The sequence below is a fragment of the Scophthalmus maximus genome, chromosome 6 (assembly GCF_022379125.1).
Source record: "Scophthalmus maximus strain ysfricsl-2021 chromosome 6, ASM2237912v1, whole genome shotgun sequence".
Taxonomy (NCBI): domain Eukaryota; kingdom Metazoa; phylum Chordata; class Actinopteri; order Pleuronectiformes; family Scophthalmidae; genus Scophthalmus; species Scophthalmus maximus.
The window spans coordinates 2,964,323-2,979,487 of record NC_061520.1 but is presented as its reverse complement, the minus strand read 5'-3'; the positions used below and the strand labels follow the sequence as shown (position 1 = coordinate 2,979,487).

The following is a 15,165-nucleotide window of genomic DNA, read 5'->3' as shown; positions in this document are numbered from 1 at the left end:
AGAGGAGAGAGGAGGAGAGAGGAGGAGATGGGGGTGGAGAGGAGGGGGAGGAGAGAGGAGGGGGGGGGGGGGGGGGGGGGATGAGGGGGAGGAGAGAGAGAGAGGAGGGGGGGAGAGAGAGGAGGAGAGGAGGGGGAGAAGGAGAGAGGAGGGGGGGGGGGGGAAGAGAGAGAGGAGGAGGAGGAGAGAGAGAGAGCTGGGGGAGGAGCCATTCCTCCCCCAGCGAGAGACACTTAGAGGGAGGTGGTGTGCGTGTGTGCGTGCGGTCCCAGGTGTTACCATGTTGTGGGGACCTTTACCTGTTCTACAGTCACGTGTAAAGGTTAGTTATGGTCAGAGTAACTCTTGTGTATGAATACGTTTTGTGTATAAAAAAATAATAACTTGATGATGCCTGAGTTGGAGCCCTAGGCCTTTCTATTTACTTCAATTTATAGTTCTTGAAGAAAATCTCAAATTCAAATAACTTTATTTTGTCCGTGAGGAACTTCTTATGTGTCAAAGCATCAGTACGTATCGTACGTACAACATCCAAGGTCATCACGGGAGCTTCTGAAGGTCGATCGCCCCAAATCAATCTCTGCTTCGGGCCCCGTGTAGGCTAGGACCGGCTCTGAGTGGAAGAACGGAGGGGGGTCAGGGCCAAGTGAGGGGGGATGGGACGGGCACTTGAGTGCGTACATCAGGTTGAATGTTCACACAACAATCAGTCTGTTGAAATGAACACACCAAAAAAAGCATTGGAGGTTTCTTCAAGCAAATAAAAACACACAAATATATATATATATATATATATACAGTATGTATATATATATATCGTGCTTCCATGGGTGAATGGTGTCAATTTGAACCCCCACACTACAGCCTGATAATAAGACTTCACAGTTTTCACCTCACGATTCAGCCTGAGCATCACTGCGTCATTGTTAACTCGTTCCTTGAGGGTTTCTTTTTAATGTTGGAGAGTTATTTTTGTTTAATATGCACCAGACAGTAGTAAGTGACCCTAAATGTAACTGTCCTGTTTGTACACCAGGTCGCCTCACGTGTGGCATTCAAATGCAGCGCAAGCTGAGCATTCAAATGCGCTGCATTTGAATGCTCAGCTTGCATATCATGTTCAGCTTTCCTGCCAGATATCAGCATATTGTAATATGATAATAATTCTAATATATATAACTCCATATGTAAATAACTAGCCCACTTTGATTATGTATGTACATTGATACGTTTATTTGTTGTTTTTTGACAAATGCTTTGGCAACGTAAATGTGTTTCCCCAATAAAGCTGCTTTGAATTGAAATTGAATTTGAAATTGAATTTGAAATTGAGAGAGAGAGAGAGAGAGAGAGCGAGCAAATATTAATATTTTATTTTTTGGTTTATCAAGGTGATAAATAATTTTTTTATTGTACCTTTACCCATATGTCGGGGGGGGGGGGGGGGGGGCTAGATGTTCTGTCTTTTACACATCTCTTCCCCCTAAATGTAAATAAACAAAAAAAGTAAAAATGAAGTGCATCAAAGACTGTGTGTGTGTTTGTGTGTGTGTGTGTGTGTGTGTGTGTGTGTGTGTGTGTGTGTGTGTGTGTGTGTGTGTGTGTGTGTGTGTGTGTGTGTGTGTGTGTGTTAGAGCAGATGTAGACGTCATCTTAAGTCTTTGGTTTTGTTTCACTTCACATTTAAAGAACAACTTCATTCTCCTGTTTCCATCATTTCTCCAGCTCGTCATCGTCTCAGAGTCCTCAGAGCGTCGCTCCTCGCCTCCTCTGTCCGATCCTCATGTTGGGTCCCAGGTTATTTAGCAGCTGACATCGTCCTGTTGGTTAGAACAGTGGAAGTACGTGAGATTAAACCTTTCCAGAAGCTCCTGTGTGGCCTCGTGTTGTATTTCACTGACATGGTCGACAGTTCTCCTCCTCGGTCACTTGAAGGAGAAACTGTGAAGTGTCAACACAAAGGAGGAACAACATCACACCTGAGAGTCACCGTCGTCTTTGTTGTTCCCAAAGAATCTCAAGACTTTTGGAGAATTAGACCGATAACAAATTATACTGTAACTATCAACGAATGTGAGTCTATTGAAAAATAAATGTCCGTCCCTATAGAGCAGCAACAGCAAGTCGATTGATTGATTGACAGGAATTATTGGCAACGCTTGATGATCGATGACTCGTTCAGATTCGGATCAATTCAGTTTTATTTGTATAGTGACAAATCACAACATACACCTCACTGGCTCCAGTCTCAACCCTCGACTCTCTGGACAAGATCACGCAGCTTTTTCAGGTCTGAATCCTGCAGCTTGTTGAACCTCAGCTCCAGTTGTCTCAGGTGGGAGGAGTTGGACTTCAGACCTGAGGCCAGAGAAGAACAGCTGATCTCTGACAAACTGCAGCTCCACAACCTGGATAAAGAATAAAACATGAGACTGTAGAAAACAAAGTTTCTTCTTGAAACCGTTCAGTGTTTCATCGTCTGTTCAGCTCTGAAGAAAGTTGAGAACATGGAGGTTTGGAAAACTGAAAGTCCAAAGACCTTAAAGACTAAAGACTCAAGTGTTTCAGTCACTGTCAGATGAACTTTCATGTTCCGACTCACAGATACTGAAAGTTGTTAATGTCTGATAACATGATATGAACAAAATATTTCAATGTGGAAAACGATGAGACATTTAAAGTGAGATGAGATTTGTCTTTGTCTCCACGTTGCTCGGCCACAGTCAGTGGACCATATTCCACAGTCACAGCTGAGGGCCGAGGGGGACCGGGCCTTTTCCATCCAGGCCCCCCCTCTCTGGAACAACCTGCCTGGTGCAACTCTTTCTAAAGCTGTTTTCAGACAGGACCTCTGGAGAACGTTCGTACAATTGCATCCAGATATTTTCCAGAGTTTTTTGTTCACATGTGACAAACAGCAGGAGATTGTTGAGTCAAACACGTTCACGACAGAAGGTTCTGTGGCATCTGTGTAGAGCAGCAGGAGGCAGGACATGACCTTGACTCTTCTTAATAATCAAAAGTTACTCGTCTGTCCAGTCTGTGAAAGTGCTGCGTTGAGTTTATGAACTAGTTGAACACATTTGGTCAGATGGTCGCCGCCCACGTTTAAAGACACCAGCACACCTGAGTTATTAATAACAATATATAGTGTGAACATGGTGTCTGACCTCAGAGTCTCCAGTCGACAGTGTGGACTCTCCAGAAAACCACACAGCTCCTTCACTCCTGAATCCTGCAGCTCGTTGAAGCTCAGGTCCAGTTCTGTCAGGTGGGAGGAGTTGGACTTCAGAGCTGAGGCCAGAGAAGAACAGCTGATCTCTGACAAACTGCAGTTCATCAACCTGGATAAAGAATAAAACATGAGACTTTAGAAAACAAAGTTTCTACTTGTCTGTTCAACATGAAGAAAGTTGAGAACATGGAGGTTTAGAAAACTGAAACTCCAAACACCTTAAATGAGATAAGATAAGATAAGATATTCATTTATTCGTCCCACAATGGGGAAATTTGGTTGTTACAACAGCACAGTGGAACAAAATAAAAAGAAATTTACAGGAATATTTTTTAGTAAGAAGTATGTACAAAATATAAAAATATAAATTATATGCAGAGCCGTAGCAATAGTTGCGCATGGAGAACAAATATAAATATGCAAATATGACAAATATAAATTTTGCACAGTTGGTTATTGCACAGTGTGTATGTGTGTGTGTGTGTGTGTGTGTGTGTGTTCTATTTGGAGAAGTGCTGGTTGTATAGTCTCACAGCAGCAGGAAAGAAGGACCTGAAATACCGCTCCTTCACACACTTAGGGTGGAGGAGCCGGTCGCTGAAGGAGCTGCTCAGTGCAGAGACAGTGTCCTGCATGGGGTGGAAGTCGTTGTTCATCACGAATGATAGCTTTGCTATCATCCTCCTCTCTCTCACCACCTGCACTGTGTCCCGGGGGTATCCCAGGACAGACACTAAAGACTCAAGTGTTTCAGTCAGTGTCAGAAGAACTTTCATGCTCCAACTCACAGATACTGAAAGTTGTTTATTGTCTGATAACATGATTTGAACAAAATATTTAAATTTTAAATGTGGAAAACGCTGCGACATTTAAAGTGAGATGAGATTTGTCTTTGTCTCCACGTTGCTCGGCCACAGTCAGTGGACCATATTCCACAGTCACAGCTGAGGGCCGAGGGGGACCGGGCCTTTTCCATCCAGGCCCCCCCTCTCTGGAACAACCTGCCTGGTGCAACTCTTTCTAAAGCTGTTTTCAGACAGGACCTCTGGAGAATGTTCGCAGGATTGAATCCAGATATTTTCCAGAGTTTCTCGTTCACATGTGACAAACAGCAGGAGATTGTTGAGTCAAACACGTTCACGACAGAAGGATCTGTGGCGTCTTTGTAGAGCAGCAGGAGGCAGGACATGACCAGAACTCTTCTAAATAATCAAAAGTTCCTCGTCTGCCCAGTCTGTGAAAGTGCTGAGTTGAATTTATGAACTAGTTGAACACATTTGGTCAGATGGTCACCGCCAACGTTTAAAGATACCAGCACACCTGAATTATTAATAACAATATACAGTGTGAACATGGTGTCTGACCTCAGAGTCTCCAGTCGACAGTGTGGACTCTCCAGAAAACCACACAGCTCCTTCACTCCTGAATCCTGCAGCTCGTTGTTGCTCAGGTCCAGTTCTCTCAGGTGGGAGGAGTTGGACTTCAGAGCTGAGGCCAGAGAAGAACAGCTGATCTCTGACAAACTGCAGAGTCTCAACCTGGTTGAAGAATAAAACAAAATATGAAATCATTGATAATCCTGATCGATGAGTCTTTGTCCGTCTGTTATTGTGGATCATCATCATGTCAACACAACATTCATACACCTGTTCATGTCAACACAGACTCGTGACCTGCTGCTGACCTCAGTCCAAACTGTAACTAGAAGATAAATATAAAATCAGAGATGTTCAACTGAAAACCTCTGTTAATTCTCTCATGTGTCACACGACCTTCTTCTCCCTGAAGGTCTGTGAGATTAAAACATGTTCAAAGTGGAGACGGGTCCTGATGGTCGAGTCCATTCAATCTGGTTCCTCAGCCAACAAATCCCTGATTGTGTCTTTCATTCACTTCCTGTGTTTAGTTGATCTGAGCCACTGTCGAGCTCGTCTGCTGATTGGTCCCTACATCACATGTACAATGACCGTGTGCATCCATGAGAACAGAACAACAGTTTCATAGATGTGTTTTCAAGAGAAACTCGACTGGACTCTTTGAACACTTTGACTTTTCACAGAACTGTCAGATCCATCACTTCTGTGACACGAGCTCTGAACAATTTGTGTTTGTTGAAGAGAGACGCAGCGTTTGTCAAGTTCTGATGAGCAGCATCACCACAAACCTGAGAAACATCTCAGTGTCTCCACGACTCTAGATCACAAACACTACGACTGGTCTCAGCAGAACTGAAACTTCTAACATTTAACATGTACGTGTCCAAAACAAACACAACAGATCCAGTCAGTGAACTGACCCCAGAGTCTCCAGTCTACAATGTGGACTCTCCAGTCCAGCAGACAGAACCTTCACTCCTGAATCCTTCAGGGAGCTTCCCCTAAGGTCCAGTTCTGTCAGGTGGGAGGGGTCGGACTTCAGAGCTGAGGCCACGACTTCACAGTGAGTCTCTGAGAGTCCACAGCGAATAAATCTGTGAATAAAAAATATAAAATATAAAAGCAGGCAATCTGTGATGAAATCAAACTCGATGCATCTGATGAGAAAACACAACCTAATGTATTTACCATCTACTCTACACATCCATGGTTCATCTGATCCAATCTCATAGTGTTGGACAAGAAACAATAATCCTCATCACTGTCTCTCATACTCGCAGACTTAGAATGTGAATCTGAGTTTTACTTGAATCTGAGATGAATGAATGAAAAGCAGGACGTTGACTCTGATATGCTCTCATATATCCACACCTCTGATACATGAGGCCGTGTTTACTTTTCAAACTCGTCGTCTCGACTCCAGACTGACGCTGACTCAGGTCACATCACTGGAGGAAACTCCTCAGCTTCCTCTGGAGACACTAAAGGTTTGATTCTGCAGTTTTCTGATGAACAATCGTTCTCACCAACAGCTGGAAACACACTGAGGTGTAAGATCAGAAATCATTTCACACTCAGTCAACTAAACTACTGATCTACAAGTCTATCATGTTCACGATCACATCTGGACCAAGATGGACGACATGTCAGCTTCCAAAACTGAAGCAAAAAGAGCTGTGTCGCCCCCCGGTGGCTGGCTGGAATACAGGTCATAAACCAGTATGTTTAGATTTAATTATATTAGATCCTATAACAACATGGTGACACATCGTAAATGGCCACAGACTTTGACTCAGAATGATGTCACCAGCACAAGATGGCGGCGCCTGTATCTGAGATATTGTGGCTACAGTTTAGTTCAGTGGGAGGAAGTGGAGACACGTCATCCATCATTGGTCTGGACTCACCGAGCCTTTCTGCAGTTCCTCACAGCTGGGATCAGTCTCTGTCGTCCCTCATCTGATGTGTTGTACTTGTTCAGGTCCAACTCATCCAGAACCTCCTCTGACATCTGCAGCATGTAGGCCAGAGCAGAGCAGTGGAACTCAGAGAGTTTCTTCTCTGATCTGTTCACTGACTTCAGGAACTCTTGGATCTCCTGATGTACTGAGAGGTCGTTCATCTCCATCAGACAGTGGAAGATGTTGATGCTTCTGTCAGGAGAGATTTCATCACTGTTCATCTCCTTCAGGTTGTCGATGACTCTCTGGATGATCTTTGGATCGTTCTCTCTCTGACCCAGCAGGCCGCTTAAGAGTCTCTGGATGATCGTTGGATCGTTCTCTCTCTGACCCATCAGGCCTCTTAACAGTCTCTGGTTCGACTCCAGACAGAGGCCATGAAGGAAGCGGACAAACAGATCCAGGTGGCCATTTTGACTTTCAAGGGATTTCTTCATGGTTGTCTTCAGGAAGTCTTCCAGAGGAGAGTCACGTGTGTTGTTCCAATTCGTCCCCAGGAAGTCGTCAAGTACTTTTGTGTTTCTGTTGGTGTAACAGTGGAACATGTAGACTGCAGCCAGGAACTCCTGAACGCTCAGATGAACAAAGCAGTAGACGGTTTTCTGGAAGATCACACACTCTGTTCTGAAGATCTCAGTACAAACTCCTGAGTACACCAAGGCCTCTGTGACGTCAAGACCACAGCGCTCCAGGTCTTCTTGGTAGAACATGATGTTTCCTGTCTCCAGATGTTCAAACGCCAGCTTCCCCAGCTTCAGGAGAACTTCCCTTTTGGCCTCCGTCAGCTCCTGTGGACTCGTCTCACGTCCTTCATGATACTTGTTTTTCTTCCTCCTTGTCTGAACCAGCAGGAAGTGTGAGTACAGGTCAGTCAGGGTCTTGGGCAGCTCTTCTCTCTGGTCTGTGGTCAACATGTGCTCCAGAACTGTAGCACTGATCCAGCAGAAGATTGGGATTAGACACATAATGTGGAGGCTCCTGGACGTCTTCACGTGTGAGATGATTCTGCTGGACAGCTCTTCATCACTGAACCTTCTCCTGAAGTACTCCTCCTTCTGGGCGTCGGTGAAGCCTCGTACTTCTGTTACCCTGTCAACACAAGTCGGAGGGATCTGATTGGCCGCAGCAGGTCGGGAAGTAATCCAGACGAGAGCGGAGGGAAGCAGATTCCCCTGGATGAGGTTCGTCAGCAGCTCGTTGACTGATGACCTCTGTGTGACATCAGACACAACCTCTCTGTGGTTGAAATCCAGAGAAAGTCTGCTTTCATCCAGGCCGTCAAAGATGAACAACAGTCTACAGACAGCGAGCTTCTCCGCTGTGACCTTCTGTAATGTTGGATGGAAAACATGGAGCAGCGTGAGAAGACTGTGCTGCTGGTCTTTGATCAGGTTCAGCTCCCTGAACGAAAGCAGAATCAGCAGACTGACGTCTTGGTTTTCCAAACCCTCGGCCCAGTCCAGAGTGAACTTCTGCACCGAGAAGGTTTTTCCAACGCCAGCGACGCCGTTCGTCAGGACGACTCTGATGCGTCTCTGCTGGTCGGGTCCGTCTTTAAAGATGTCGTGGCACTTGATGGGAGTTTCATGGAGGGTCTTCTTCTTGGAAGTCGTCTCCAGCTGCCTCACCTCATGTTGGTTATTGACCTCTTCACTCTGTCCCTCTGTGATGTAGAGCTCAGTGAAGATCCTGTTGAGGAGGGTTTCACTTCCTCTCTCATCACTTCCTTCAGTCACACGTTCACATCTCCTCCTCAGACTGATCTTATGTTCATCTAGAACCTGCTGCAGACCACGATCTGCTGAAAGAGAAGAACCAGTCAGACTGAAGACAGAGAATCTGATGATCACTTTCATTAGATACATCCAACTATGAAGGGATAAATCTTTGTCTTTCTGTTTCTAGGATTTCTAGACCATCGCTCATACGATCAACGTCAAACTTGGCGGGTGTTTGTCTGAGGACCAGAGGAAGTGCAGTGTTTAATTTTGAATCAAACAGTTCAAGAAAATCAAATATACAAACTATTAATCATCTATATAAACCTTCCACAAACATGTAACTGTAAGTAGGATTAAAGTCCAGCAATAACAACTGAACATTGTCGAGTGTGAAGTTGTTTGAATGATGCTCTCAAGAAAAGTTAACAGCTGGATTAAAACAAAACAATCAGCCCGACTGACAGACACATTCTGAACTGGACCTTTATTAAAAACTTTAGACAAAACAAAGGTTTTTAATCTTGTATTTTTTATAATCATATTAAAAGTCAGTGCTGAATGATTTAACAAATGAACCCATCAGACAGAAGTTCAGTCTCACTCTGCACAGAGCTGCTCTGACCTGCTGTCTGAGCACCAAGTCCTGTTCTGGATCTTTGTCCACACTGGGGACAGGAGGACTCTCCTGGTGAACCCGACTGGTCCCAGTATGAGGTGATGCAGCGTCTGCAGAGCCAGTGTCCACACCTGGTGGAGACTGGATCCTTCAGGACGTCCTGACAAGAAGCACAGCAGGACGGCAGCTTCTCCTCAGAAACATGACTCCTCTTCTCTCTGTGGACATGGAGACTTTTCTTTATGACACATTACATCAGTGATGGCAAACCCACAGATCACTAGTCCAAGGAAAATATCATCTCACACATGAACATTTTTCACGTTACGTGGAGTTAAACATTTGCAAGTTGTGGTGTAAACATTTCTATTGACTTTCCCATTTTTGTACCGTTTCTCTTCAATGTTCCTGCACAAAACCTCTGAGCAGGTTCAATAAAGAACAAACACAATGTGACGACTCAAAATCCTGATTAAAGAACTTTGGCACCAACTCATAAATGTGAAATCCATTTCAACACTGAATCATGTTCAGACCAGTCTCTTACTCAGAGTGTGAGGGTCCAGGTTCACGACTGAAGTTTGGAGGACGACCTTTGGACCGGTCACTCTTCATGGACACACAGCTGGACACTGGAAACTCTGATCTTTGTCTGTGGACAAATCACATCATCAGAACTTGTAATGAGCATCTTCCCTTTCTGAACATTTCCTCTGTAACTGGAAACTGTGAAGAGTTTCTACATCGACATGTTGGAGGTTGATTGACTGAACCAGACACAAAGTGAAGTGTGGACACAGTCTCTTACTCAGAGTGTGAGGGTCCAGGTTCAGGACTGAAGTCTGGAGGTTCATCTTTGGACCGGTCACTCTTCATGGACACACAGCTGGACACTGGAGACTCTGTTCTGTCCTCGTCTTCCTCCAGATCACTCATCTTCTCTGGTCTGAGAGGTGAAGCTCCAACACTGGAGACACACAAGCTCATTATAATAAACACAGTCAGTACTGCAAGTCTAAAGTTAGAGGCTCCTCATTGGTTTTACATTTGTACAATTAAAACCACGTATATCTTCTATCCATCGTAGAGACAAAGTTTGACTCTAGATACACGTCACACGTCACATGTTTATCTGTGAGCGCACAGAGACCAGGAGACCAGACAGGAAGAGACTCCACAGAATAAAAGAATCAGTGAGGAGTCGTCTTCACTTCATAGTCTCTCTTCTTCCTGCTTCTCCTGTGGACGACTGTTCACTCACTGAACATGTTCGTCTCCTGGTCCTCTCTTGTTCAAAATAATATAAACTCACCTGCGTCAGTTTCCTGTTTTCCAGCTGTTCTGCTCAGGTGAAATGGAGTCTGACTCCAGCTGCTCCTCCCTCTGTGTGTGTGTGTTTGTGTGTGAGAAAACATTTGAAATCCCAGCCCCCCCCCCCCCCCCCCCCCCCACACACACACACACACACACACACACACACACACACACACACACACACACACACACACACACACACACACACACACACACACACACACACACACACACACACACACACACACACACACACACACACACAGTCACCATCTTAAACTGCTCACGGGTTTCTACACACTTGAGTTATATTCATAAATGTAATATATTATTAATTAAAGAGAAAACTGAGGTCAAATAATATGAGCTCACCTGCGTCAGTTTCCTGTTTTCCACCTGTGCTGCTCAGGTAAAATGGAGTCTGAATCCACTGAATACTTTTGTTTTCAGATGCTCCTCCCCTCTGTGTGTATGTGAGTGTGTGTGTGTGTGTGTGTGTGTGTGAGAGAGAGGTGTGTCTGTTCCAACTTGAACCAATCATATGTAGATACATTCTTCAAGTCTGCTCTTCTTTTGTCTCTCACACACAGTCTCCAGTCTGATGAGAATTTAGAAAACAACATTTCTGCTTTAAACCGTTCAGTGTTTCATCGTCTGTTTGGCTCTGAGGGAAGTTGAGAACATGGAGGTATAGAAAACTGAAACTCCAAACTCCTTCAACTCTAATGACTTGAGTGTTTCAGTCAGTGTCAGATGAAATGTCAAAACCAAACCTCTTAAAAATGTGATGGGTTTTTTTTGTAGTATTATTGAGTGGGAACCTAATCACCTCTATTTTAGAAATGACAAACTTAAAGTGACCACGTTACATCAAAAAAGAAAGGGAAAAAAAGAATCATCACCATATCACCAAAAGTATTTGAAGTACACAAGAAAGTGAAGATTATTAACACAATGAATCCTAACAACCTTTGTACTAACCTCTTGAATTTCTTTTCCTTTCAAGCAGCTGGTGTGGCTGCAGACGCTCAGGCTTGTTTATCAGAGATGAACAACACATCTCTTCATCATCTTTGAAGCAAAACAATCAAACAAACTTAAAATCTAATTTGATCAAGACAAAATAAAATAATAAGACAACTCATCTGAAAGATAAGAGTATGGATAAAATGTGACGCACATCTGTGTTTTCAAAATTAATAATTAGAAAGAAACTACGGAAGAGTATTAGGGCCAGTCATAAGAAGAAGGAAAAATGAAAAATTAAGTCGAAAATTGTGACCCGGAAGCACTTTTCAGCGACACAAAACATACCGGATGTGGATGTTTTGTTAGCCAGTTGGCTAAGCTAACGCTAGCTGCTAACCAAGTTGTAAAGTTGTGATATTATTACTGACAGGCCGAATCTGGAAGAAACGACGCGGTGACAAAGGGTGTTTGAACAAGAACGTCGACGTGTGTCCTGACAGGATATCGTTCACCTGCAAGATTCGCGTTAGTTCATGCAGGACACGGTAGTCACACGCCCCTGACGTCACCGGCTGACAGCCCGCTGATTGAACAATTGACATAAGTCACGCACCAATCACAGCCCACCCTCACTCAAGCCGGTTCATTTAAACACATACACACACACAGCTGTATTATTCATCATACTCACCATATCCGCGTGCGTCACGTTTCATCTCGAGCTGGACGACGGATCCATTTCGAGGAAGGTTTGCGACCTCGACACCAAAGACGACGAGGGAGCGACGGAGGAGAGAGATGAAGAGAGCTGTCATCTTCCTCCCGTCGCTTCATCGTCCGAGAAAGTTGTTGACAGAAGAAGTGCTGTCGCCCCGCTGCTGCTAACGCTAACAACACTGCTCCGTTAGCGCCAACAGCGCTTCTCAAAGACCAAGACTCCAGACATACGACCATCAGCACGAAGACCCGGTCCTCGCCGCTCCCACCAACATGCAGTCCTCCCTGGATGAAGTCCGCCTCCGGGTTTTGAAACCCGCTCCGGCAGCAGCTACCGACGTCGACTCCAGGGCATCTACAGCGACAGCGGCCTCGCCTTCGGAGCGCTTCCGGGTGACGTCACGACGCACAGGACGCTGGGAACTGCAGTTCCCGCCATTCTTCCACCTATCCAAAACTCTGACGTTGGCCGAGCTGTTGCTTGTGGCGATTTCAGAGACGCGTGAAGTCTATCCAGAACGTAGATCTGAATTGAACACATATTTAGCCATTATATCAGACCTGGCAGTGTTTTACGGGGGCTCTGTTTCATGAGCTCCACAAATCTTCTCTGCAAAGGCAGCATTATACATCCAGAAATGTAACCACAGATCGAATGGTAACCGTCAGTCGCCCTGAAATTTTTACCGATGCGGCTCCTTCCATTGGTTTTGGGGGGGGGGGGGCATTTACAACCATCAATGGTAGCTGATGTTCGGCCAAAAGAACTGCTCGCGCTTCCTTCTGAATTACTTTCTACCGCACTTTGAGTTGTATCCCATTGTTGTTGCATGCATTCTCTGGGGCAACCTGTGGTCTAGGAAAAAAATCAGAGTTTTCTGTCATGACGAGGCTACTATTAATATCATTAAAAAGGGTTGCATCTATCCCCGGGATATCATGATAAGCGCCTTCCTTTCTTATTACCTCTAGTGCACAAAGTTACACTCGCCCTGGAGTAAACCACATCATCTCAACTCAAAAGGCTATGAGCGCTAACACTCAACAGACAAATTCCTCACTGTTTATTTCACATAACTTTAGTATGACCTCTCACGGGGTGCATGCTTGCATCTCTCCCAAAAGCATTTGGGATAGCTGAGGTCTGCAGCATGCTTGCTGCTACACAGATATTTTCCTATAGCCTGGCTGATGCTTAGCATGGGCGTTATTCAGCTTCGCGCTGGGCTCCGTTGTTTTGGGGGATTTCTGCATCGCGCCCCCTGTCTTGGCCTAGCATGCTGCTGGCTAAATACAGGGGGCATTATTGAGAATGGAGCCATCAGCGCCAAGCCTAACTGTATTTCATTTTGTTGCAATAAATGGTTAAATCTATGACGAGAGTGTTCCTGACTGAAATGATATTAACAAACTAATCAGACGATGCACAAAGCAATTCAGCGAAATCCCCACAGTCGTGGTCTTGACAAAATCTCCAGTCCTCTGGGTCGGAGACTGAGTAAAAGTGCAGTTGATTCTGAGACCAAGACATTTCAAAACTGGTCTCAAGTACCAAGACACTACTGTGGAACGAACAAAACTGCCACCTGTTTTCACACCTGCCCGCATCATCTTTCCCCTAGATCCCGACCGATAGTTTATCAGGGGGCCGATATCGATATCAGGGAGTACAAGTTTTTCCAATACTGAGATGAATCCATCTCTGATGGTTAGCCAGAATCTTTTATCATAAATAACTATGAATAAAAACAAAACACAAATGCAACCAAAAATATATAGAACCTGAATTCAGAAAATAATTCTTTATTCTGTACAATAAAAGATCAGTAAACGTCCAACCGATGTATCGGTCGGGCTCTACTTTCCTGAAATCTTTGACATGAATATCTGTGAATGTGAGTCTATTGAAAAATAAATGTGCGTCCCTATAGAGCAGCAACAGCAAGTCGATTGATTGATTGACAGGGATTATTTGCAACTCTTTTGATGATCGATTAGAGTCGTTCAGTCAAGAAGAAGAAAAAAGTCACGGATCAATTCAGTTTTATTTGTATAGCGACAAATCACAACATACATTGTCTCAAGGCACTTTACATAGTGAGGTCAATAAATCAGTCAAATGTTCTTATTTCATTTATTTTCCACCCAACGAAATAATCTGATCTCTTGGCAAAGTATCTGCTCACAGTGACATCGTGTCAAATGTTTTTATTAAGTTATGTTGAGCTTCTCATCCATCGATGAAGGCAAACTTGATTTTCACAGAATAAATGTGACGTTTGACAGAACCATGCAATTGGTGGAAACATTTCAGTGAGATACAAACACAGATATGAAGAGAGACCAGAGAGTTGGACTGGTTTTCTTTGTCTTCTACAATCGAAAAACCAAATCTCTTTGAGTTTTGGGAAATCAAACAATGAGTCAATGAATTGATCAAAAAAATTGTAATCAACATATTGAAACCATATCTCTAGTTTTTGAGTACAAGTGTGGCTCAAGATTTCGGAATGTTTAATGTGTATATATATATATATATATATATATATAGAGATAGATATATACTGTAGAGATAGTTATAGATAAAGATAGATATACATTTATCAAACAGCTCAGTGTTAAAGCAGCGGTGGGTCGGTGGTCGGGGGCTGAAGGCGACTGATGAAGATTTGATGTTTGTTTCATCCCGTCAATAAAAAGCCGAAGAGGTTGAAAAAAAAAGTGTGAGACTGACAGTGACATCATCAGGTCATTAAAAAAACAAAAAGACAACTGGAGAGCAACACACATTGACAAGGCTCCTCTGCCACGGAGGCTGTTGAGAGGTGGAGGAGCGTGGTGGTCTGAAGATGTTGATGAATAAAAAGGGTCCAGGTGGAGCAGGGGGAGGAGTCTCGTGTGTCTGCAGAGACTGTAGTCCAGCTTCACGTGACGTCATCGAGCTTCTGGCTCGTCTGATTGGCCGACTCTTCTCTCTCTGTCTGTCTCTGCTCTCTGAGCTTCACTGAGGAAACTCTTACTGACTGTGATCAGTACAAGACTGACTCCAGCCCTCCACTCACCTCACTGGCTCCAGACTCAACCCACGACTTTCTGGACAAGATCACACAGCTCCTTCACTCCTGAATCCTGAAACTTGTTGAGGCTCAGGTCCAGTTCTGTCAGGTGGGAGGAGTTGGACTTCAGAGCTGAGGCCAGAGAAGAACAGCTGATCTCTGACAAACTGCAGCTCATCAACCTGGATAAAGAATAAAAC

General features: G+C 44.3%; 2 protein-coding genes across 23 annotated transcripts in view; one reads left to right on the top strand and one right to left on the bottom strand.

Moving 5' to 3' along the window:
* The window catches only part of LOC118308749 (NACHT, LRR and PYD domains-containing protein 12-like), a 988,189-nt gene that overhangs the window by 169,830 nt on the left and 803,194 nt on the right, over window positions 1–15,165 (top strand). The window contains exon 15 of one of the 2 annotated variants that reach the window (XM_047332352.1): window positions 9,931–9,947. The exons of the other annotated variant lie outside the window; for it this stretch is intronic. Coding sequence (XP_047188308.1) covers window positions 9,931–9,947 — 17 coding nt within the window. The remainder of the gene's footprint in view (window positions 1–9,930; window positions 9,948–15,165) is intronic. 2 annotated transcript variants of the gene reach the window in all.
* Window positions 453–15,165, bottom strand: part of LOC118308750 (NACHT, LRR and PYD domains-containing protein 12) — a 48,125-nt gene continuing 33,412 nt past the window's right edge. For 15 of the 21 annotated variants that reach the window (XM_047332401.1, XM_047332409.1, XM_047332408.1 and 12 more), the window contains one exon: window positions 13,936–15,147. In XM_047332401.1, coding sequence (XP_047188357.1) covers window positions 14,988–15,147 — 160 coding nt within the window. In that variant the 3' untranslated portion in view covers window positions 13,936–14,987. The other 6 variants (XM_047332400.1, XM_047332405.1, XM_047332420.1 and 3 more) reach the window with 6 other exon arrangements.